At 54.8% G+C, this 24,879-nt stretch overlaps 1 protein-coding gene across 1 annotated transcript; it reads right to left on the bottom strand.

The window, feature by feature from the left end:
• XPO7 (exportin 7) lies at positions 1 to 24,879 on the bottom strand (the record flags this gene model as incomplete). The annotated part of the gene is given in 29 exon segments (XM_079547525.1): positions 1 to 94; positions 185 to 312; positions 1,199 to 1,297; positions 2,035 to 2,195; positions 2,418 to 2,556; positions 3,543 to 3,757; positions 4,213 to 4,295; positions 5,278 to 5,385; positions 5,981 to 6,069; positions 6,444 to 6,550; positions 6,934 to 7,042; positions 8,016 to 8,073; positions 8,551 to 8,655; positions 9,663 to 9,736; positions 10,289 to 10,424; positions 12,036 to 12,141; positions 13,118 to 13,311; positions 14,290 to 14,462; positions 14,591 to 14,737; positions 14,930 to 15,049; positions 15,331 to 15,404; positions 15,881 to 16,046; positions 17,421 to 17,525; positions 19,873 to 19,965; positions 21,049 to 21,215; positions 22,040 to 22,133; positions 22,572 to 22,718; positions 24,575 to 24,640; positions 24,643 to 24,879. Coding segments are annotated over 29 exon segments (3,594 nt in total).

Raw genomic sequence — 24,879 nt, 5'->3', positions numbered from 1 at the left:
TCAGCTCATCATGTCGTTGCTGTTGACCCCGTAGGTGGAGTTCTTCATGGAGTCGTTCACCTCCCGTCTGAAGGCCGACAGGTTCTGCGTGAACCTGAAGGAGAGGCACGGCGTTTCCTTGGGGCTCCTTGGCCTCCCCCCCTCCCCTCCTTCCCTCCCCCCCCGGCCCCGTGCCGGCACCCACCTGTCCCTGTTCTTGGTGAGGAGGTTGCGCTCGATGCCTTCCATCAGGTTCTCGAAGCAGAGGTGCATGGCCTGCTGCTTCTCCGGGGGCTGGCTGTTCACGATGCTGTTCCTCAGGTCGGAGAAGTACTGGGGGGGGGGAGAAAGGCTGGGTTAACTTTGAAAGGCTGGGTCAGCTGCCAAGGAAAGGCTGGGTGAGCTTGGAATGACTGGGTTAACTTTGGAAGGCTGGGTGAGCTGCTATGCGAAGGCTGGGTTAACTTCCAAAGGCTGGGTGAGCTTGGAAAGGCTGGCTTAGCTTCCAGGGAAAGGCTGGGTCAGCTTAGAAAGGCTGGGTTAACTTTGAAAGGCTGGGTGAGCTGCTGTGCGAAGGGTGGGTTAACTTTGAAAGGCTGGGTTAACTTCCAAAGGCTGGGTGAGCTGCCACAGAAAGGCTGGGTTAACTTTGGAAGGCTGGGTGAGCTTGGAAAGGCTGGGTCAGTTGCTATGCAAAGGCTGGGTGAGCTGCTAGGGAAAGGCTGGGTTAACACTGAAAGGCCAGGTCAGCTGCTAGGGAAAGGCTGGGTGAGCTTGGAAAGGCTGGGGTAACTTCCAAAGGCTGGGTTAACTTTAAAAGGCTGGGTGAGCTCCTATGGAAAGGGTGGGTTAACTTCCAAATGCTGGGTGAGCTGCCAGAGAAAGGCTGGGTGAGCTTGGAAAGGCTGGGTTAACTTCTAAAGGCTGGGTGAGCTGCCACAGAAAGGCTGGGTGAGCTTCCAAAGGCTGGGTCAGCTGCTATGGAAAGACTGGGTTAACTTTGAAAGGCTGGGTTAACTTTGAAAGGCTGGGTTAACTTCCAGAGCCCGGCCAGCTCAGCTCTGGGCTGCAGACAGGAAGCCTCACGGCTCCTCTGGTGCCCTCAGAGATGAGGAATTCATTAAAAATGAGGGTAATTAGCGCCCGGTCCTGACTCCCCCCCCCCCCCCCCCCACTCCCAGGCCAGCAGCGCAGCGTCGCCTTCTGTTGAGCTCATTACCTTCTCGTTGAGCAGAATCAGGCCGAGCAGAGGCCGCGACATGGACCACTGGTTCCTGCAGTCTTCAAAGATGATGATATTCAGCACAGTTGACAGCATCTGCAAGAGGAAAACGGAGCTGAGATCCTTCCAGCCCAGCCCTGCTCCCAGCCGGACCAGAGCAGGATCCTCTCATCTTAACAAGTGCCTCCATGCACAGACAGCTCTGGGATCCTCCTGCAGCCTGCACAGCTTTGTGCTTCGTGGCCTCGTTATGAAGCAGGAGGAATTAAAGCCAGCATTTGAGCGAGCTGCTTCGGAAGATTCTCTTTTACCCTTGAAAAGCAGCTTCTGGCCCCAACAGCTTCAGCTCCACTTGAGCTCCTAGCAAGGATGGCGCAAGGCGCCCTGCCTTCGGTGGGGCTGTGCTGACATTGGCACCCGAGGGTGGGAAATGGTGGGGGGAGCAGCGGGCGGCTGGAGGCACAGAGGAGCACAGGTTGGTTCTGTGAGCTCTGAGCACGGCCTGGGGCAACACGGGGACACTGCAGGCCTGCTGTGAGCACACAGAGCACCCTGCCCTGCTCCAAGGTGATGAAAGGTGTGCGAAAGCAGCGCTCTGCGCTTGGCTGCGCGTCGCTCGGCTTCGCTTCCAGCACCACAAGGAGAATCCTCCCTTGCACGGGGAGAACCACAGCCCCAACCGTGGCTCTGAAGCAGCCCTGCCATTCGATGAGGCGCAGGAAGGAGCTGCGGTGGGCAAAATTGCCTCTGTCTCAGTTTAAACCCGGGGCGGCGCGGCAGGAGCTCACAGCAGGAGCAGCCGGGGCTCAGGGGGGGCTGAGGGCCGTTCTCACCTGCTGGATCATCTCGGGGTGCTGCTGCATGATGTGCAGAAAGCGGTCGCTCTCCTGGGTCAGAGGCGTGGTCCTCTTCTTGGTGCTGCGAGACAGCTGCTTGAAGAGATAGGTGACTATGTGGTCCAAACAGGAGCAGCAGCCCGTGCAAACCATGGTGTCTGCAGGAAGAGGAATGAGGCAGAGGTTGGGATGCTGCTCACACACAGCTGGGCAGGACCCAGGGAAACGCTGCCATTGCTCTGGGAGGTGAGAAGCACCCACAGCCATCGGCCCCCCCCTCCCCAGCCAACCTACATCAGCTCCAAATAGCAGCCAGGATCTTTTCCCCACTCCCAAACCAAAGCCCTACAAGGTGAACGACAGAGAGCAGAGGTAGTTACCCAGTGCAGTGAGGCCTTCTGAAATGGAAGAGAGAATATACATGATTACGTGAGGCTCCAGACTGGCTATAAAGTTCATGTGGTCCTGGGTCAGAACTTCCAGCAAGGAATAGTACGACTGGCTGAGCTTGGGATAGTCCTGCAGGGAGAGAGAGGGACGCCTCAGGCCTCCTGGCCTCCCTGCAACCCAGCAGAGACCCTCTGCAGAGCTGCACACCCAACCCACCCGTTTATCACCTCAAAACTGCTCACTGCAGCTCCTGGAAAAGAGAACAAAGCTTTCCTGCAGCGTAACCGATGGGCCAACAACGTTTTCTCCCTTCTCTCCCACCGCCCGCCCTCCAAACAGGCTCCACCAACACAGCCAGCTCCCAACGCTGCTCTATCTGAACATCTTTCCCTTCTGAAGGGGAGCATTTGCTGCCTGCTGCCAAAGCTGGGGCTGCAGGGACAGCAGCCGTCTGCCTCACCTCCAAACCCACCCGGCAGCTCCAGGCCCAGCAGCCCCGCGCTGGTGATTCTTCCTGCAGTCGGTGCCACAAAAAACCCAGAGCAGGGCAGCTCTCCTGTCTGCCCACAGAACCCAGGGCAGCTCCTTTCAAATTGCTGCTGCGAGTGAGACGGCGAGCGATGGGCTGCCGTCCCTCCTCACTGTTTGGAGCAGCAGGGCCGTGCTGGGAGCCTCAAAGCTCTGCCACCAAACGGATTGTTGCACGGGAGCAAAGGTGGAAGCCTTCAGCAAGCAGGTGGCACCGTAAGTGCTGATGGTGGCACCGTAAGTGCTGATGGTGGCACCGTAAGTGCTGATGGTGGCGGACACAGAGACCAGGTGCCAATCTCTGCCCGCAGGGAGGAAAAACCCTTCGCTGCAAGGAAGAGAAGCAACGGGCTTTGGGAATTGTTCTGCTGAGGTTTGGAGCGTGCCCTGCTGGGGGAGGAGCAGCGGGCGGCCCTCAGCGCAGCGCCTGCCCTCCCGCAGGACCTGCAGCCACACGGTGCAGGAGCTGCAATTTCCTGCTGTGCCAAACTGGGCTTCTGGGACGAGTTTGCTCGTCCCCGTGATTCAAGTATTGCTTTCCTGCACAATCTGCGTGCTGACGCTGCTCGTCGCGGCTGCCTGCTCACCAGGAGGTCGCTGTGAGGGATGGAGAGCAGGAGCTTGATAAAAGTTTGCAAGGCGTTGTCCAGTGCGTCGTCCCCGTACAGACGGAACACCCCGAAGTTGACGTAGCTGCCGCTCAGCGCGGCCTTCAGCATGGAGAAGCAGATGGAAATGCCCTTCAGCTTCAAGGCGTAGACTTGATCCTTCGGGACCTCCCCCAGCGTTAGGATTCGATTTCCTGTGGGAGCACGGCACAGGACTCAGTGTTTCAGCCACCGCATTCGATCCCCTTCTGCCCCAGGGCGAAGGCGAAACAGCAACAAGAAAAAGGCAGAACCCCGAGGCGCCACCAGCAGATTGATTTCCAGCCAACAGTTCAGGACTGAGCTGAAGGCAGGGCTCTGCTCAGAACGGCTGCGCGCAGCTCTGCTGCGGAAACAGGATGCGTGAGCACAGGGCTGCCTTCCACTTGCTTTGCAGGCCTGCCCTTGTCAGCTTGCACAACCACGAGGGGCTCAGCCAGGCTTCCTGCTCACTGCTGTCACTTTCTTCCATGTTTTCCCAGTGGATGAGCCCCACTACCCAGCACTGGAAGCAGCAGCAGCTCCCTGCATCCCAGCGCTGCCCCCAGCCCCCCCTCCCCATGCAGAGGAGCTGGGCAGGCCGAGCTGCCTGCAGCCCCTGGGCACGCACCGTACGTAGTTATCATTTTACTGGTCTCTCTGAAGAGCAGGATGCCATTCGGCGAGGACACGTCAAACTGCAGCCGTTGGGACCTAAAAGACAGCAGAGAAACTGAAGCTGAGCCGTAGGCGGGAATGGAAAGAAGCTCACGCTGCAGAGCCACGCTCCTCCCTGAGCACCTCTGCTCTGCTTGACTTCTGCTGCTCAGCACCAGCAGGCTGTGGGCACCCAGGGCCAGCCAGGCTCTGCTCGCAGAAGAAGGGGCCCTACGTGCTGCAGACGTCAGGGACACGATGAGGCTGAGGGTGGAAATCCTGCCGTGGCGACGGTCGCCAGGCTGCTGTACACAAACACAGCGAGCATCTTGGAAGGCAGCGCTGCTGACTGGCTCCTATTCATAACGCGACCAAAAGTTCACAGCTTGGCATTTCTAGCCCTGCAGTGAATAGATCTCCAAACTGAAGCGCAGTGAGCTGTTCAGGTCACCTCTGAAATAAACGAGTGACTTTTCCAGGAAGGTTTGTCCTGGCACAAAGACGCCCTTCGGCTGTGGTCAGTGTGACTGTAGGGATTCTCAAGAGCCCTGCAATGACCACGTCTGAACCTTCTGTCCTTTCCACTCGGCTGCGACGATGCTCCCTTCCTACAGGGCTGCGTTCAGCTGGCCGCAGGCCGAGCAGCACCCTGGCAGCCTTCCACTGCTACAGCAGACAGGCTGTGAACGATCTGAATGGCGTCAGAGGTCCCTCAGCGCTGGCAGGGAGCTCGTGGTTCGAAGCAGAAGCCATCAGCTGCTGCCAGGCGGAATTTAAGGGCAGCTTTTGCCAATCCTCACAGCTCTCCTGCTTCCTTACAGACACACGCTCAGAACCTCAGCGCTTCGTCGGGTTTCTCTTGGTCTCGCTGAGCCACGACTGCTGTCTATGAGCTATCAGCCGTCCTCCCCCCGCTGAGGTTTTCCCCCCTTCCCACTCTTGGTGGTATGAGCAAAGCAAAGCAAACAGGGCTGTCAACAGCCCTGAAGCAGCAGATGGGCACCCATCTCTGGCAGCCTGCGGCCGCTGGGGTTCCTACCTGTTATGCACCAGCTCAGCCATCAGTTTGAGCACAGGCGTCGTGCAGGCTGGGTCGTGGTACCAGAGCTCAATGGCCCGCTGTAGGATTGGCATGTAGGATGGGTAGCTGGGAGGTGAGAGCTAAGGAGCTTCGTTGCTTCGTGTGAAAAAGAAAGGTCCCCGTTTCTATACCAAAAGCCTCGTTTTGTGCGCTGCGTCCTTGTGGACAAGGCTAAGCAGAGCTGGCGCTGCTTGCTGGTGTCTGCTTTACCTTACAGGTGAGAGGAGAGAAAAACCTTGCAGGTGCACGGAAGGAATTGCGTGCCCACTCCTTTTAACAGCACAAACCAGAACCAAAAGGGCTTTGGACAAAACAGAGTGAAACAGGCAGCGGACCTTCAGCACCCGAGGGACATTTGGAGTGCAGATGCCCAGTGAGCACAAGGAAAGCTTTCGTTGGTGCTGGGATGCACGAGGCCCATTAAGAGCCTTTGTGCTTTCCAGGTCAAATCTCTGGAAGCCCGTTTGGAAAAAGCCCAACAGTTCAGCTCTGAGCTGATGTCTGTGTTGACGTGGCTGCAGACAGAGCAAGTCAGAGCTGTCTGAGGGCCTGCAGACACCGGGCCATACAGAAGCCAAGAGAAACCCCAGCCTGAGTTTAGCAGGAAGAGCAGGGCATTGGGATGCAGTCAGAGCTCCACAGACAACGCGTGGAAGGATACATCCACTCAAACAGCATCATGAAGCTGGTCTTGGCGTTGAAGGCAAAGGCGATTCCCCTCAAGTCTCTCACCAAACCAACCAAAGTTCTCTGCGTTGCAAAAGAAAACCACGTTAAAAGGATCCGGGCCCTCCACTCCACCAGCCCACAGCTGCCTCCCTTTCTCCCACCCCAGCAGCAGCGCGTTCCCAGGGCTGCTGCCCATCCAGGTCGGACAGTTTGTCCTCTGAAGTGCCAGAAAGCTCCTTTAAGCTGAGTTTGGGTAGCGACAGCGCTGGGGTATTTTGCTCCCAGCTGCCTGATAAGCCTCACACCTTTAATTATGAACTGCACCTCGACCTGGAGGAGCACACAGGACATCCCTGCTTCTCCACGTAACGGCAGGAAAGCACCCATCGCCCCAGCCACAAACCTGTCTTATCAGAGGGGGGCACAGAACAGCAGGCAAGGTTGCACCAACTTACTTTTGCCTCTTGTTCGTTGAAGGTATTTGTGCTGAACATCTGTGCCACAGTCTCAAAGGCAGCTGTCAGGGGAAGCATGAACTGCTCGTACTGATCCTCATCTTCTCCTGAAATGAGACAGAAATCGGGAGGAAACAGACTGCCCATCCCTGCAGGTCTGCCTCTCTGAGCCAAGCAGACTCTGGTCACCCACGCAGCCGGAGGCAGGGAGGCCCTGTGCTGCCAGGCAGGTGCTCCATCACTGCCAACATCCAACCTACAGGACAGGCTCAGAGCGAACCCTGCCATCCCAGGACAAAGGAACAACTCGGTCCCGGTCTCCAGCTTCTTTCCCTTCCTTTCTCACTCCCCATTTAGCTTTTCCCATCCTGGCATCCTTTCTGGAGGAGCTCACTGCTCTCTAAATAGCAGGGCTCAGCGCAGCGCGGGGCCAGCATCCAAACCACACAGTTACTGCTTAGCTCTGCATCCCAGACAAAGCCCCAGGTACCTAAATCCACCATGAGAAGACGCCCGAGTGCCGTGTAGAACGTAGTCCGACATCTCATGTCAGTCAGGTTGGACTGATTGTTAATGCCCAGGAAGGAAAAGTGCTCACTCTGCAAACAGAAGAGGCAGGTTAAAGGAGAACCAGCTGCTGGAGGAGGCTCCTGGGTTCCTCGTTCTCCTGCCTAACGCTGAACCCGGGCAGCAACGCCGAGGAAGCTGTGCGGGATGTCAGAGCACCAGCAGAGGGCAACACGCGCCGTGCCGGCAGGTTGCAGGGAGCTGCGCTGCCCACCCAGCCCTCCTGGCTGCCAGCAGATCCCTGCACTGCCGCTCTCCATCCGGGAACTGCCCCGGAGCCAAGAGGAAGCCTTGCTCTGCCTCCACAGCACAGCGGCCATCTGCCCCCTTCCTCGTGGGGCTCCTTCAGGCGTCCCGTGTACAAAAGCAGTCCCTGCTGCCACATCCTCGCTTGCTCTGCCTTCACACGTGGGAAAGCAGCAGCCCTACGGAGCCAAACCAAATGCAGCTCCCGGACCAGAGCTCTGCCTGTAAAACAGCCCCCAGCCGGAGGAACAAAGCGCCCCGTTCAGCCGGTCAGTGGACACGGCTCCCACGGCTGCAGCATCGAACGGCCACGCATCGGAGAGGAGAGGCAGAAATCCTCTGCACTCTGCTGCTCACTGTGACAATCTGGATTTCCAATCAGCATCCCAGGGCAGTGAGGAGCAGCGCTGCTACCCCAGAGCTTCCTCCGAATCAGCGCTTTCGCCGTGAAAGCTGGGGCATTGAAATTGGCTTTAACTTCTGTAAGCAGTGCTGCTGCCCTTCTGTCTGCATGGCTGCGGTGCTGACTGCCTCCCGCTGCACACAGCTGTCTTTTGGTGCAGAGTAAAACAGCCCCACGTTAGCCCTTGTGGGATGGAAGGCACCGTGTAATTACAGCCCCTCCAAATTGCAGGGCGGACAAAGAGATCCCATTTTTAAGTACGATGGAAGAGAGGAAAACTTTGAGTCCAAGTGCTAAAATTGGGGGTTACCTGAGCTCCAGAGGGCAGACGGAGGAGTTGGTGGTGAGATGCTTACCGTGTGATTGTTCAGCATGAACTGCACAGCGCTCAGCTTCACCAGCTTTCTGACGCTGCTGTACGTAAGGTGGGGGTTAAGGAAGCTGCACGCAGCAGAACCACCTGCAATGCCTGCAAAGCGCTTTCTAGGGCGAGACTGGGGGAAGGCTTGGGTCTGTTTTATTAACTGCACTGTAGGTTCTCTCCCATCTGTCTCGAGAGCAGCCCTCACCAAGCTGCACACGCCTCTGCTGCAGAGAGCTGAAGGGATTTGCTTCTAAACTCTATCAGGAAGAACAAATAGGAGGGCATCGAGCAGACCACGACCGAGAACAAATCAACACCGTGGACGGTGAGCTGCAAATGATCCCAAGTTGGACAGGGATGGTGCCAAAGCCTTCGGTTACACCTCAGCAGCCCAATAACGCGGCGCTGAAGCACCTGCACTCGCCATCTTCTCAGCAGCCACGAGGTGAAGCAGTTTGGCCATCTGGGAGACGCAGAGCGCCGCTGTTCCAGCCGAGCACCTGGCTGCTCTGCCCTCTGTCCTGCACCCACAGCTCTTCGGAAAAGGATATCCGATGGAGAGGTCGTTGAGCAGCTGCAGCGTCTTGGAGGTGATGGGCTCACACCGACCCCAGTACTTCAGGTTGGTGATGCTAGGGGAGAGGACAACAGCACAGGTCAGAGGGCTTTGCTCGGCCTCCCCTTGGCTGCGCAGAGGATTTTTCTGGTCCAAAGTCACCCGACATCGGCAGCTCCACCCTCCACCAAAACCACAGACATTACAAGCCACGAAATATTGGTATAAAATCACTGTACTTACATTTGGTTGACTAGAAAATTATCCTTCAGATAATCTTCACTACTTGGGTCCCAAGCTACACTGGCCCATACCCAGGCCCTTGGAATTCTGTGGCACTCCAGGGCTGGTTTCTGCAGCAAGGGTAAGAGAATTCTGCGGCAGTGACTACATGCAGACGTATGCAATTCTGCACCTGCACCATCCACTGTCAGCTGCAGAATTCTAGTAGCCCTTGCTTCTTTTCCAGGAGAGCCACTTCACCCCTCGACAAGGCGCAGCTCAGGCGCGTGAGGGCGGGCAAAGGCCCGTGCACCTAACGAGGGGGCGATGCTACAGAAGCCAAGGGAGCTCGGAGCCAGCTGCTGCACAGCCCCAGGCGCACGGCACTGGGATTCGGCCTGGAGCTGGGGAGGTGCTTGGGAATGCTACCAGAGCACAGCCAGAGACAGGCTGGGTCCAGAGAGCTGAGCGCTGGAGTGGAAGAGCTTTAGGGAAAGGACCTGCGCTACCCTGGCACCGACCAGCACAAATGGCTCTGAAGGAGCAGCGCCCTCCCCACAGAGCTTTCCGTGGCTGCTGGTTGCCAACGTCCCCCTCTCTGAGTGGTTTCGCTGAGCAGGCACTGAAAAAAGAATCCGTCATCCTGGTGTACGGGTTACTGTTGTGTCTCCAAAGCCCAGGCTACAATCCACGGTGCATCAATCAATCGTTTCAGTCAGCCCTTGATCACAGCCTGTAATTCTCTCAAGTAGCCAGATGTTACTGGTTTTAGACAACAGCACTCCCTCACATTCCAGTCTTCCTGGTTACACCTTCCAACAAGCCCTGGAACCTCCGCTGCCTGCAGTCAGGAACACTTACATTTTCCCTATGAAGACGCTCAGGACCATGGTCTCATCGTTCAGCCCCAGGACCTCTGAGAGACGGCGGTACAGCTGGAGGGAAAGACAACACCGACTCAGAAAGTGCCCATCAAGCAACGAGCGATCCAGGATCACTTCATTTCCATTTGTCCTCCCTTCGCAGCCACAGGCTGCTGGCAGAGAACCCGGCTCTGAAACAAGGTCCTTGTGTTCTGAGAGTTCTCTTCTGCCTGTCAAGATGCACCAAGGCACCGAGAGTCCGGTCCATCTACCACTGCCTTGTAATTAATGGCTATTCACTTCGCTTCAGAGCTGAGGAAACCAGGCACAGATACGGCTTGGCTTCCTGCTGGGTGTTGTATCAAGTGACTTTCACGTGTACGGAGCCTTAAGGGCCTCTGTGAAGTCACAGAAGGAAGCTGGTGGATAAAACCGAACCCAGAGCTCAAGCTTAAGGCTGCTGTCATCATTTCTGCCTCCTTCCCCACGCACACAGAGCAGCTCAGGGTTTGAAGCGTTAACGCAGATCCAGAGCAGGCAAGTCTCCTAAGTGCCACCTGCTTTCATCCCAAGAAGTGAAGCTACGACTGCCCTTGGCATGGCAAAAGACACAAAGGAGATTACCTTGGAAGACTTCTGCACCTGATCTCCAATATAGATCTTCCGGAACTGCTCAAAGAAGCTCAGCATGGCAAGCTCCAACTTCTCATTGCCAGCCTGTGCCAGCCGTGAGTCCGTCAGGTTCATCAGCTGCAGCACCCTGCAAGGAGGGGGGAAACAGAGGTCACTGCTGCTGGATGCAGGAGCGCTGAGGGGCTTCAGGCACCCAGGGCTGCTTCCAGCAGCGCTTTTTACTTTCTGCATTGCTGCTTTGGGTCAGCAGTTAACTAAAATGACAACAAGACCGACTGGCATGCATTGCTTTTCTGTGCAAGGCCACTGTAAGGCCTCCACGTCCCTTCCAACAGGGATGGCAGGCCCTGGATTTAACTTGCTAAAGCAGGGAGTTTCAGGTGCTGTAGCACCACTTCTCCAGGGACGGATCCAGCCTGTTAAGCACTGCTTCTTCCCTCTCAGTCACACTCCACCTGGCTTCTGTTGTGAGCCCTGTGGGAAGCTGCGTGCAGGGCAACCAGGGCTGGGACTGCAGGGTGACACAGTGCAGCAAACAGGGGGCAGAAGTGACATCCCAGCCAGTGCCACAAAGCACGGGTTCTTATCAACACCTAGCACACACGCTGGCACTGAGAGTGACTGTCATACACATGAGGTCTCACCATTTCCCCTTCAGTAACTACTTGGGAAGCCAATGCTTGGTGTAATTTATCAGCCTTGGCTCTCCAACAGACCAGCTTCCACACCTGGCCAGGTGAGCTCCCTCTTCCCACCCTTCCAGAGCTCAGCAATTAGCTCTGAACTGCAAGGCATTCAGTGTGGCTCAGGGCTGTTTGTAATTCTCCCATCCAACAAGTGGTTGCACTGTGGAGGGTTTACCATCCCCCAGATCCATCAGGCATTAGAGGACAACACAAAGCCTTAAACACGTGCAGAAGGGCTACAACACCTGCAGTGTATCCAGCACAAAACCCACTTTGGGTTTTTAAACAAGAGATTTCCCCCCCCCCCCCCCCACCTCAGAGAACCGTCATTCATTTAGTTCTACTTCAACGCAGGCATTTAAGCCCAGGACCAACAAAGCTGGTGAGGGGTCTGGAACACAGGCCATATGAGGAGAGGCTGAAGGAGCTGGGAATGTTCAGCCTGGAGAAGAGGAGGCTCAGGGGAGACCTCGTTGCTCTCTATAACTTCCTGAAGGGAGGCTGTAGTGAGCTGGGGGTCGGCCTCTTCTCTCGTGTCATCAGTGATAGGAGCAGAGGGAACGGCTTCAAGCTACGGCAGGGGAGATTCAGGCTGGACATGAGGAAGTATTACTTTTCAGAAAGGGTGGTCAGGCACTGCAATGGATGCCCAGGGAGGTGGTGGAATCACCGAGCCTGGGGGTGTTCAAGGAAAGGCTGGATGTTGTGCTGAGGGACATGGTTTAGTGGGAGCTATTGGGAATAGGTGAACGGTTGGACTGGATGATCTCTTAGGTCTTTTCCAACCTTGGTGATTCTATGATTCTATGATTCTAGGATGAACTGCCCTCTTTCATGCTCTTCCCCTCTCACCCTCTTCCTTACAACCCAGCCCTCCCAATTTAGCCAAGCCTCAGCAGAAATCTGAGCTGCCAATCCCTTCTTTCAGGACGGCCAATCCCACACCGTTCTGCTCAGCAAAGAGAGGGGAAGAACATGGTGACAGCTTCGTGACAGCACTTCTTGGACAGACTTGAAGAGTGGAGCAGCTAGAAAACAGTCAGCATCCCTACCGACAGACCAGCTCGCCGTCCATTGCATCCTGCTCATCTGTGCTGGCAAATGAGACCCTACCACCAATCACTGCCCCGATGATGTAGACGAGCCACGTCAGGCGCCCTGCAACCAACAGAGGACATCAGAACCAGGCGCCTCACATCACAGGCAGGAAGTGAGGAGCCCTGCACTTCAGGATGGCAAAGATGGGATTCTCTGTCTGTTTTAGTGCCAAGTATACCAGCAGTACAGCTGCCCAGAACAAGCACGTCTTGACGAGGGAGGGAATGAAGGATGCCAGGTCTGCCTGGAAGATGTTTGTTATTTCAAGCTATTCCTTAGCAGAAAGTCACTGCCTCGTAAAAGCGCATCCTGTGTTATTTAAACACGTGCAGCGCCAGCAGGCAGCACTTATCCTGTCAAAATCCATGTGTCTGCTGGAGAGATCAGCATCACTGAGCTCTGCCCACACAGTGGCACTGCAAGAGATCAAATACTGCTTCGGAAGGAAGCTGTGGTCTCTAAACTCGTGCTGATGTGCCCGATTTCTGCAAGGAGGGCCTGCAAGCCAGCTGTGTTGTAGAGAAAGGGGCGAAACACAGCCGTACCCGCCTCTCCAAAAAGGTGCTGCTTTTTCTGTGGCTGATGTTGAAGGATTCCTACACCAAAGAATGGCAGAGCACCCTGTGCTGCAGACAGACTCCCCTTCAGACAGAGGTTTGCAGCTTTCTCCCAGTTATTCATCCCAGCCAACTGCTGCCCAGGCAGAGTTGTTCAGATGAATGCTGCTCACCCTCCCTCCCACAAAAGACAGAGCAGTATCACATCACCCATCACGTGGATCAGAGAACATCCTTAAAACCCACCTCTGTGAGACAGATGGATGAAATCGTTGCCCCAAAAAGGTGTGCAGTCAAATTACAGGACAGCAACACCTCCAGCAAGCACTGCTGTGCGTGTTGGCAACGTCTGCCCACAGCCAAGAATATTCCGTACCACAGAACGCCTCCCCAAGGGAAACACGTGCAAAATCTGGCCGCCCTGTGTGGATTTCAGCAGGACTGCAGGCTGCTGGCAGCGCTGCTCTCCCACAGCTCACCTTCCTGCACAGCAACGTCCATGGGGCTGGCGGTGGCGCTTTGCAGCAGCTCCTGGTAGGACTGGGCCGACTGGTCAAAGAGCTGCACGAGCAGAGCGCACGTCTTCTCATACTCACACCGGCCGATGGTGGAGAGCTGATCCAGCTGCTGCTGCACCAGGCCGGTGTCATCCAGGGGATCCTCCAGACCATCCCTGCACGGCGAGAGAGCAGCTCAGATAAGGGCTGAAAAGGCAGCGGCGGCCCAACCTGGACGATGAGCCTATGGAGGTGCTTGGCCTGGGCGCAGGAGCTGCGGTGAGCGAGGCCTCTGTTGTGACAGAGCTGCACCGACTGATCTGGTGATCTGAAGGCTGCTGCAGCCATAAATCAGCAAAACAAGAGTGGTTCGGGTGCGGGGACCCCGAGGAGCTGGGATGAGCAAGCTCTCCTTACACCTTTCTGCTTACAGATGGTTAGCTGAGTGCCAACAACTCCTCTGTCTGGCTGTCTTTATTACATCAAGCTTTCCATCTTTCCTCGTGCTTCAGTTTCCTTTCTCTCTAACTGCATCAACCTCAGCACTGCACTGCCAACACCAAAATTAAATCATAGATCTGCTGTTCCACCCGTGCTTCCTCAGGTACCTCAGGAGGGATAAGCTGATCTGCCTCCCCTTCGTTCACAGATTACTTTTCTATGCCTGCCATACAAACACAAGGTGTAACTCATCCCAGGCACATAAAGGCACCGCAGCAGGGTCCTCCAGGCTGCCTTCCCATTCAAAGTAAAGGGGAGGCTTTCAGGCATGATTTGTGCCATCCTACAGCAGATGGAAAATTCACAGAATCACTTTTTATACGCTTCTCCCTCTGTGTTAGGAGGGGAATTCAGAGTGCAAATGGCATTGTGCCATTTGGGTGGGTGAGAGCACCTCTGAAACCACCCGGATCGACCTCAAACACGGGAGTGATGAGGTCTAAAGGAACAAGAAAAGCTTAGAAGATGCATGTTTAACACAGCATAATAGCAGACAGAAGGTGAGATTAAGGTCAGCTTCCCCCAAAAACCCTCTGGTGACCCGCAGGACTTCCTGCAGCCACATCTGCTCCTAAAAGAAAACTCGGGACAGAAGCACCAGAGCCTCCTGTGCCAGATCCCGGTGCCTGCAGCCACCTCTCTGCTTTTCATACCTCAGTATGATGTGCACAGATTCCAGTCTGGACGTGATGTACGCCTTTGTGACTTCAGGTGTGTACGTTTCCAGCATGTGAGGCTCGGTGGCTTTCACGTAGGGCACCGACGCCGCCAGGCGCTGCCACAAGCTCAGCAGATAGTGAACACTGTTTGGTGCAAACTCCCAGTGCTGAAGAGCCAGCAGAAAGGAAAGGAAATCAGTGAGCTGTGATTATTTTATCCGCTTGTTTTGACTTCTGCAGCACAGGAAGTGCAACAGCCAGCGAGGGCAGGTGAAGCAGGTGAAGCACCTCGTACCTGCAGGCTGGTCACGGTGAAGTTGGCAATGAGTCGGATGACCTCGGGGTAGTTCTCCACCTTCACCAGCTCCCCCAGCTGGTAATTGCTTTTCAATCGGGCCAGCAACCGGCAGAACTCGTGGTAGTTGTTTGGGTCTGATAAACTCTGAGAGGGGAAAAGAAAAGAACTGAGGAACAGCTCAGCAAGGGGAAGAGGCAGAGATGGAACGGAGCGGCACAACGTCGCCCCACTGTCCCCAGCGCCAAAGGTGGGATGTGTGCATTAGAAAGCATTGCTGCAGAAGGAACTTGAAGCAGAGGGAGCAGAGAATCCCAGTGCCTGCGCTCAAACTCTCACCTGGGGGTTTTCCAGTATTCGCTTGACTCCATCAACGAGATGAGACAGAAACTTCGCTCGTTCCGCATTGTTGAAGAGGGATCTGCGTACAGAGGCAATCTGCACTAAACAGGACAACACCTGAACGGACAGGGATGAGCAGAAAGGAGGGGTCAGAACACCAGAAGGAGCAATGCAGTCACCCTCAACTCAAACCCCTGGAATCTCACTGCGAATCGATTCCAAAGGTGCAGCTGCTGCAGCGAATGCCCTGTGAGGGGGGTCAGGAATCGCCCAGCAGCGCCACCAAAGCAATTCCTGAGGTCCTTCTGGGACCTTCAACCGACAGCAAGGATCCCAGATGAGCCCTACAGACCCCTTGTGGTTGTGGAGTCTGTAAGGAACACCAACACCCCACTTACCAGAGGAGAAAACGAAGGAGGGATGGAATGATAAAGATCAAAAAACAGCTGAAGGGTCGAAGAATCCAAGAATGCTGAAACAGAACAGAACGCTGGATTGGCAACAGCTCCAGCCACTGCTTTCCAGACACCTAAGGCCTGTGTGGCCAAATCGAGACGAGCTGTGTGCTGTCACACAGGGCACTGCGCTCTGAAGAACGGCTCCAAAGGATTTTACATTTTTACATAACTTGCTTTCTGGCTTTTCCAGAAATAAAGCAGCTGCTCTGTGGCGCTGGGACAAAACTACAGGGTAATATTTTAAGAAAGCAGCCAGAGGGACTGCCTGCAAAATGCCTGGTGAGAAGAGGAAGGGTGTGAAGAACAGGTGACAAGCTGACTTGTCATTTATAGCTTTTTTTTTTTTCCCCTTCAATAATTGACTGTTTCTTGAATTGGCCTCTACGTCTGGCACTGCGGGGACCAGCAGAAGCGCAGAAAGGCTTCCTCAAGTCACCCAGACCTCCAGCTGGTACGCCTCCATCCAGGCCTCTTCCCCCAGCAGGATTACCTGATCTCCAACTGGTTGGGATCTGCACAGTGCAAAGATCATCTGAGGACTCATCCGTCGACGTGCCGATGAAATCAAAGTTCAGGCAATTATGAGTGAGCTTTAGAAGCTGCATGAGCAGACCGTGCTGGCTCTCATCATTGAGGTTCAGGTTCTTCCCAGAAGCCTGTAAGAGATGGAGGATTTGAAAAGCATAGGTAAGAAAATCGAGGTGCCAGCTGAGGCTGGGAGCCCAGCTCAGCTTCATGGGGATGCAGCAGCCACAGGGCTCACGGAGCAGCCAGCCCTGCTGCCCCACAGACAGCATCTACACTCAGTCTTCACACGAGGTGGGTAAACACAGGGCTTCCTTTGCCACCTGCTTTGTGCTGCACAGGAGAGAAGCAGCCAGGCCTGCCAGCATGCAATTCTACCGTGAGATTCCCAAGATACAGAAGCTCTCATTGAGGTTAAACTCAAGAACACGCGTTGTGCTGACAAGCACCGGGCAGCAGGGCATCCTGTCGCTCCTCCCAGCCCTCAGATGGAAAGGAGTGCATTCGCTTGTGCTGCACAGCTGATCTGTATCAGCCCTGCTCCAGTTGCAGAGCTCTGGCAAACACGCACACTCTCAAGTGGCACAAAGAACTCGGTGGGTCTGAGACACGAGGTGGCTTCACTGCAGCTTAAATGCAGCACTCGGGGCTGCACTCCAGGGACAGGCCGGCCTCTCTCTGCTTTCTATCGCTGCTCTGTGCTCGAAACAAAACAAACCTCTCCCAGCTTAAGCCCGTTGCAAATAACACTGCAGTGTGCTGACACTGCCAAGAGCCGTGCCAGCAGGGCTGGAATGTCTTCTTCACTCCCTCCACAATGAGGGGATTCTTCTGGGGCTGCCTAACTGCCTGCTGTTTTATGGATGCTGACAGAAGCGCGATCGCTGCTTTCTGGCAGCCCAGCGTAGCTCCAGTTACTCTCAAAAGGATTTGGGCGTTCAGATTAATCCAGTCCTGCTTCAACGCCTTCCACAAACACCAGCAAGGCTGCACTATGCTCCAACCCTCAGCTCAGCCACCCGGCCGGGTGCTTCTCTTCACAGAAGTGGAGGAAGCCCACTCGAATGCATCCTCAGCTGAAAGAAGTAGCTGAATTCAGATGTTACCAGAGCTGCTCAGGGCGCACAAGGAATGAAAACCAGGGTAAGTGTGCAGGCCGTGCTTCCTTTGGAAATCAGGGTAAGAAAAAGAAGCTCAACTCACTCCCACATCCCCGCTTTGTTACTGGCAGAACGAGAACTGCTGGTTTGAAACCATCTTTAAAATAAAGCCTGCTTTTCGCTCTTTGTGCTATTTGTCAACGCCGACACGTCGTTCAGCTGGAAGGATAAAAGCTGAACCACTCAAATCTGTGCAATTGCTGCACAGATAACAGAAACCCAAGCGGAAGCTTTCCTAAAGAGCAGAACAGAGCACACAGAGTTCCGAGATCCGCGTTGGCAGGAATGTCAGCCCAAAGGCCGCTGCCCCGACTCGCAGCCCCCAGGAATCGATGGCTTCCTTACCTGCTTCAGCAAATTGCATGACAGTGTGAAAATATCAAATAAAGATGAATCCCGGAAGGAAGAGGCTATTTTCCTGTGCTTGGTCAGAGGATGAGTAGTGTCAGCCTGGGCAGAGAGAAAAGCAGAGCTTAGAACCGGCGGGCAGAGGTGGCACGAGGCCAGCAGAACACACAGCAGTGCTGCAGCAGCTCTGGGGACACCAAGGCCTCCCTCCAGCACGGCACCAGGGGACACACTGCCCTCTGTGCTCCCTCCTCTGCACTGCTGGCTCACAGCGGAACCCCTCACCTACAACCCCGTTCTGCTGGATCCCTGGGTTACGCTCCAGTTCATCTGAACCCCCTCCAAAGCAGGACTGCAGGTGGCATTTGCAACGGGATGGAATCATGGAACAACTCGAGCACTGCTTTGTGAAGCAGCCCTGAGGGCTGGATCCTACCTGAAGCCGCTGGGCAGACACTCGGTCAACTACTAGCAATTAAAAGGCCACTTACAACATCCCCTCCTGCACCTGCACAGACGGGAACAAGACTAGCAGAGTTAACCAGCAGCACACAGTTTGGACTTCGGTGTATCTGTCCCAAACTCCAGGCCTGGATCTCTCATCGTATCGGAATAAAAGGTGACGCGTGGTTTGGGAGGCAGATCAACACAGATTGCTGGACAGGGGGTGACAAAGGCACCGATTCAGTGACTGCAGTCTGAACTGGATTGGCTCGTGGCAGCACAGACTGCCAGTCTGCAGGCTGCTTCGTCTGAGCGCAGGATGCTCGGTGATGGGCAGAGCAGCAGGGCTTCCCACAGCCATTACAAACCTCCCTGCTCATAGCAAACAAGAGTTTCCCTCTCCTTTAGCACGGGGTGTAACTCAGAGAGCTCCTGGAGGCACGCAGCACCTCCAGGCAAATCCGTGCAGCTCTTCAGGATGAAAACTGAGACCTCTACACAGTTCCTAAGCGCTCTATTCCATTTGCGCTGCCAGCTTTTAGAACACCAGCTTTAGTCAACAGAGCTTCAGCAATTTCTGCTCTTGCACAACAGAAATGGAAGTTTAAATAGTTACCAGAAAAAGCTTGAGGACAAGGTGGGATTTTTTTTTTTTGCTTGTTTGTTTGCTGTGTGCTTGACCCCGCTCTGACGAGTGGGAATGTGGACAGAAGGGTTGTTGTGCAAGCAGTGGCACTTTGAGACATTCCAAGATGAGTCAGTGGATGCAGCCCTGCGCAGGGCCAGCACAGAGCGCAGGAACGCACAGCAACCTGAGGCAGATTTGATACGCCAGGTTTTAGGGAGGGAATTCTGAGTGCAGACTCGGAGTTCGTTGCTTTTCTGTTTGTTTTTACATCCATCTGTAGGGAGCGGGGAGGTGGAACAGGTGCCAGATTGTGGCTGATGGCTGCTGTGTGCACAAGGGCAGCCCTGCAGGGATGCTGACTGGGGGGGCAGGCAGAGCCCCTCCATCCCTGGTGTGAGGAGGTGCAGGACCTTCCTTTGTGCAGATGAAGTCACTGCAAGGAAACTGTGGCAGCAGCGAGGCAGGAGGAGCTGCAGGTTGGGATTTACTGACCTGGCCAGGCTTAAGAAAGTGAATTTGGGTCTGCAATGGTTGCAGATGCTGTTCAGGTTACAGAGAAGGGCTCGGGAAGCTCAGAGATGCTGAACTTTAATTTCAGCAGGAGAAACTGGTGCTTTGACCTGGCCAGGATAACACCTCCACCATTCCTAGTTCTGCAGACTGCCTGTCATCATCTCTCAAACCCCACACACGGATCAGTGCATTCTGGTGCTGGGATTAGTCCATTCATTAGCAGAAGTTACAGTTTTCCTTAGTTAGACACTAAAAATAAAATAATCAGCAAAACCCACTGAGTTCTATGGGCAGTGGAAGCCACCAACGGTGCTGTGGCAAACTCTGTGCCACTCGGCAGGGAAGCGATGCAAGACAGCACCAAGCAAAGCCACAGCACTCCTTAACCCCAGTGAACCTGAACTGTTTGGGAAGGGGCCAAAATCCAGCACTGAGTGACCAGGCTGCTTTAAAAGCCTCCACAACCTGACAGACCCTCTTTGTTTTGTCTCTCCTGGCACAAGAACCGAGCTGTTAACAACGCACAGGGTCTGACCAGGGGAGCTGGCAGCGATGTCCCGATGCTCTGGGCCTGGATTCGCTGCTCCCTCCTTTCTGATCTCAAAAGGTTACATGGAAGTATGAGAAGATGGAAGATGCCAGTGAAACAACACAGCTCCTCAGGCCAGGAGGAAACAGCATCTTACGGCCCAGCTATGGGACTGGGTGAGAAACAAACAAGGAAAGAAAAAAAATCCCACCCGCTACACAATGCTCCCCACACCAACGAGGAAAAAACAACCCCCAGAAAGACAACCAAAAACCCCCACCAAGGCACAGACACGGCAGGACACAGCAATATGAATGAGAAAATTGGACACTTACTTCACTGAGGAAGGCTGTAGCACTTACTTGATTAATTTCATTAGTTAGTTGGGACAGGATTGTCACTCCTATGATGCAGTGCTCTACACTATCCTGAGGAAGGAGGGGACAGGGAAAGGAGTTACTGCTGGGCTGCTTTCAGCAAACATCACTGCCACTCACAGGTCTTTCTGCTTGGAAGACTTCTAGACATCTTTCTCTACAGCTGCTTTATCCCTGGATTATTACGACTGGGAAGAAGCCTGGGAGCAGCAGCAGATGAGAATTTAAATGCAGTTAGGAACGACTTGATCTTATGAGCAAGGTTTGATGAGGAACGTGGTGATGTGAGCTCGTAAATAACAGGCTCCTTTTATTTAGCAGCTTAATCCCCGCGTTTGTTTCATACCCCAACCCTGAGAAGATTGGTGACGACGATGGTTTATTTTTAAACCAGTTCCCTTGGTTTTAACAGCAGCTGTGCAGACATTGTGACATCAGGGCGGCTCCAGAGCTGTCAGGTGGCAACTATGGGAACAGAATTCTTCTTTCTGAGCTGCAGGCCTGGAATAACAGGAGCAGCAGCCCCACGGCCCATCTCCCAGGGAAGGGAGCCCATTCTTCACAGCCTTTTTGGCCTCTGGTTGCACTGCAGACTGCCCACAGGGGCCCTGTTGTGAAAGGAGCCTGCTACAGCTGCCTCTTGACTAGAAACAGCAGCCCACTCAGAGATGGCTCCAGAGAAGTGACCTGCATTGCTCCTTTGCCCCAGCTCCTGTTCTGTAGCTAACCTGCGATGCTTCCTCCCCTGGCTCCACACCTTGGTCAGCACATCCTGCTCAAACTGCCCTGATCTCTTCCAACTTCCAAGACCAAACTCACCTGCGACACAAATCCAGGCACGTTTTGGTCTGGGACTTCACCACTTCTTTATGGGAGCCACCTGTTGCCCATCAGCTCAATGTTTGCACACTATCTATACAGAAGGCACTGGGAAACCTCCCTGCTATCAAGATTAAATGAGGACAGCTGGCAGAGCAGGTCGATTTTTTAGCTTTTAAGCCTTGGAGTCACTCCTCGTGTGTTCAGTCAACAAATGCAAATCAAATGAAAGACCAAACAGAGCTGCAGAGCAACGCAGAGCCAACGCAGAGACTTTCAAATCCCACAAGACGTGCATTCATCTTAAATTCTGACCTGCAAGAACCTTGTGACATCTGTGATCACGTTCCTGAAGACATATTCATCCTTCTGACAGTCAAACCAGCCCAACTTAGTGATCCTGGCATACAGCTGGATCAGTGCTTGTGTGACAAACGTGGCCAGCTTCGGCCTGGTGGCAAGGTAGTTGAGCACATAGTTTCCTGGAACACAGAGAAGAGGTTTGAGACAAAAACACGGCAGCTGGAGGCGAGATGGTGCCGCTGTGTTAGGATCAAAGTATCCTTGTGAAAGCAGGTAAAGGAAATAAAAAAATCAACCCTAAGATGAGCACAGCAGTGGGTTGGATAAAAAGGTGGGTTTTGTTTGTGCCTTCGAGGCGTGAGAGCTGTGGGACAGATCTGGAAAGCAGGCAGCCAGGCGTGAGCTCCTCCCCCAAAGGCACCTCGCTGTGTGGCACCAGATTAAATCCCATCCTCTGTGCGCACGTGTGAGGAGGGAGAGAAGCTGGAAAGGTTCCTGAGATCTCAGGGACGATCGTTTATTGCATCACTTCTACAAAGGAAAGCAGATTCGGAGCCCTTCCCTGGAGGAAAGGAAGCATCAGCCACAATCCAGGGAAGAGCGCTGCGACACAACGGCTGCTCCCTTAGGAAACACTGCCTGATATTCCAGAGAGCCAGAAAAAATTCACTTTGGAAAGCGTGCCCTCCGAAGGGGAAATAGCATGTGTGTGTTCAGGTGTATTTTATATTCATTTACACATTTTATATGTGTATGTTAAGGTCCAAAGGGAACGTTTCCAGGATTCATTCACGAGCCTCACAGTCACCAATCCCCTCCATCTCCTCAGCCCTCCAACTTCAACCTGGAGCTCCACCAGGAGACTCCATGCAAGACAATCCTTGCTTTCCACCCCACGCCTCAGTGTGAGGCGCAGGAGGCTGCACAGGGCCTCCCAGGCGGGGATGACAGCGTGCACAACAACTTCTCACGTTCACTCGGCAAACCCAAGCCCTGTACTCACGGATATCAATTCGCTGCTCCAACGGTAGCGGGTTGTTTGTGCGTGACACGAGTTTCGTAAGGCATGTAGCTGCCAGGAGCTGGGAGTAGGACGACTGTGAAGAGAAACAAGGCACTGAGAGCACATTTCACAACAGGAGCATCAAGCGGCAGTGCTGGATGCTAAGCTAGCTGCCTGCTGGCAATCCGGGTTTCAGATATTGGTTTTACTTCCTCTGAACCTCTGTGCACACACCATCCCCCCCGCTGCCCTTGTAACACCTTCCATTTGAAGCTTGGCACGGCTGGGTGGCAGCCTGCAAACAACGCAGCAAAGCCCACCAAGAGCTGACAGCTACGTGCAGCTGATTCTGCTGCAGCGCCTGCCGTCAGCGCGCCAACGCTTTCCTTGGCAGAGGATGCCTACAAATCAAGACAGACACACAAGCACGCCGCGTGTGCAAGACAGACAGCGCAGAGCAGAACCCGGGGCCAGCAGCCCCATCCACGTCCAGAAGACTGAGACCCGCTGGAGGTGTTTGTGCTTTACATACACTCCCTCTTTCTAGAAGCAGCTGGCACTTGCTCAGGCAGTCGGGACTGTTGGTGAACTCAACCAGGGCCTTCTCTGCCTGCAGCCGTGTCGCAGTGTCTGTGGTCTCATACAGCTGCTTGCACAGGTTCTCTAGCTGGGCTAGGCTCTGGAACAGAGAGGAAAAATAGATGAGAAATGAGGTTTTGCAGTTTACTGAAAGCACTGTCACAGCTGTTTCTGTGCCAAGCAGCGGCGACCCCCCCATCTCTGTTCGGATTCCCTTTGCGGGGCAGGGTGACAGATCTCAGCACCCCAGGATGCTGGGAGGACTGAGAGGAAGCCTTCAGCACTGCATGCCAGACTACCTGAAGCACAAGAGAACCAACGATGCGACGGCTGCCTCTGTGAAGGGAAATAAAAGCACCAGGCAGGCTGTGCTCAAACAGTTGGGGAATATTCACCCTGAGCCAGGCAGATGGTTTTCCCCCAAGGCGTCCCAGCTAAAAAGCAGCTCCATGGATGGACATCAATACTCCCTCAGGTTCTTCCTGCTGGATTGACAAGCAGGTGTTTCCCACTGCTGTAGGGCTGCTTGCACAGCAGGACAGCATCGGCTGCTTGCTTTATTCCTGGACACATCCTCACGTCAAAACCACATCTGTGCCATGGTCAGTGCACAGCCCAACGCTCCTCATGCACAACTGCAGCAACTTCACACAAAGCTTTTGATGCTGCCAAGGCCACCAGATGACACAGCATCACAAGAGACCCAAGGAGGGACCCTGGTTGCCCTTTCCCAGGTAATGAACGCATCTGCTGGTAAGTCCTGCAGGTGGGGTCCCCTGCAGCGAGAGAAGGCAGGACCCCGCAGCCTTTGTTACTCCTGCTAAGGAGGCAGGGCAAGGAACTCAAACCCAGCAGATGAGTCCTGGGTGCAACTTCACTGCTTTCTGGCAAACCCGTGGCTGGCAGAGGGCTCCCCAGGCACTGCGTTGTAAGGATCCACTGCCAGTAGTGGAAAAGGGCTCTAGAGAGCGTGTGACACCTCTGGCAAGAAGCACTCGTCCCTTTAAGAGCTCTTTCTGCCCAGTTTTGCACCCCCTGCAGGAATTCCTCGAGCTCAGGCACAGAGCTTCCTCGCAATGGCCCTCGCAGCTCCAACAGACTTCAGGTCTCCCTGCTGTGGGGCTCAGCAGCACTGCCCGATGGCTTTTGTTCAGCCTGGCTGGGACCTGAGCCAGCCCATGTGCAGAACCCGCCGCCTTCACTGCATCAGAGCCGCACAGCTCTCACAGGGCTCCAGCAGAACCTCCTCAGGTCACCCAGGAGTCAGGGCCGCCGTCAGGGGATGCTGCAGCCACTGCAGCACAGCTTTCAGGTGAAAAGTGACAGATGTAGGAGAGCTGCCCCCAGTTATCCAGCAGCTCCGTGGAGAGTCCGTGTCCACGCCAGCTGCTGCCACTCATCCCATCTCCTGTGGCGCTGCGTGAGCCGTCCTGAGCATCCCAGCAGCCCAGACCTCCAGCTGATGTTCGCTCCATGCTTCTTTCGCACACTGTCCCCAAAAGCAGAGCTGCAGAGGTGGCACACAGAGAAACAGCAAAGCCTGGGAGGGCGACGCCAAGAGCGAGCCAAGGCTCCACGTGCGGAGCTTTCATTCTGCGTGCCCACGGTAAACCATCATCCTCCCCACCAAAGGGACAGCAATGAAGCCAGCTTCACTCCTGCACGGCGACGCTGGGGCAGCAAGGAGGCAGGGAGCACCTCAGCAACGCCTCTCCTTCAGGCAAGATAAAAAGGCAGCACTCAGTGTAACGACCAGGCAATGCGAGCGCCCTGCGTGCTCCAGATAAGCACTAAAGCATGAGACAGCAGAGCCTGTGAAGCACGGAAAGGCTCCGGCACGCGGGGCTTTGCTAAGGGTCAGAAAGGTAAAATGGCACCGAGGGCAATTCCAGCTGACCAACCCCTGGGTTTTCTTTGCTCTTTTGAGAGCAAGGAGGATCTGAAAACATGATTTACAAAGCAAGATTCTGCAGGGCGGCTGAGAAGGCGGCCAGCTTCTGGTCTGAGGGCGTGCAGCAGGAGCAGCCCCAGGCTGCTGGGGATGCAGGACGGGCTGCTGGGGACACGGGGACAGCAGTGGAAGGAGAAGCAGCGAGTCGGCGTTGAGGTGCTGAGTCACAGCAGGCAGCCCTGGGCTCCCAAACCTCCCCTGCTGCCTTTGGCAGAGCACTGCGAGCCTGGGGTTCAGGTGGGATGCTGGTACAGCCGCAGCTCCTGCGGCAACCCAGGCCCTTCGGTCCATGTTCTCTCCCACACTTCAT

This window comes from Tetrao urogallus (genome assembly GCF_951394365.1).
Source record: "Tetrao urogallus genome assembly, chromosome: 27".
NCBI lineage: Eukaryota > Metazoa > Chordata > Aves > Galliformes > Phasianidae > Tetrao > Tetrao urogallus.
This window is presented reverse-complemented; position numbering and strand designations above follow the sequence as displayed.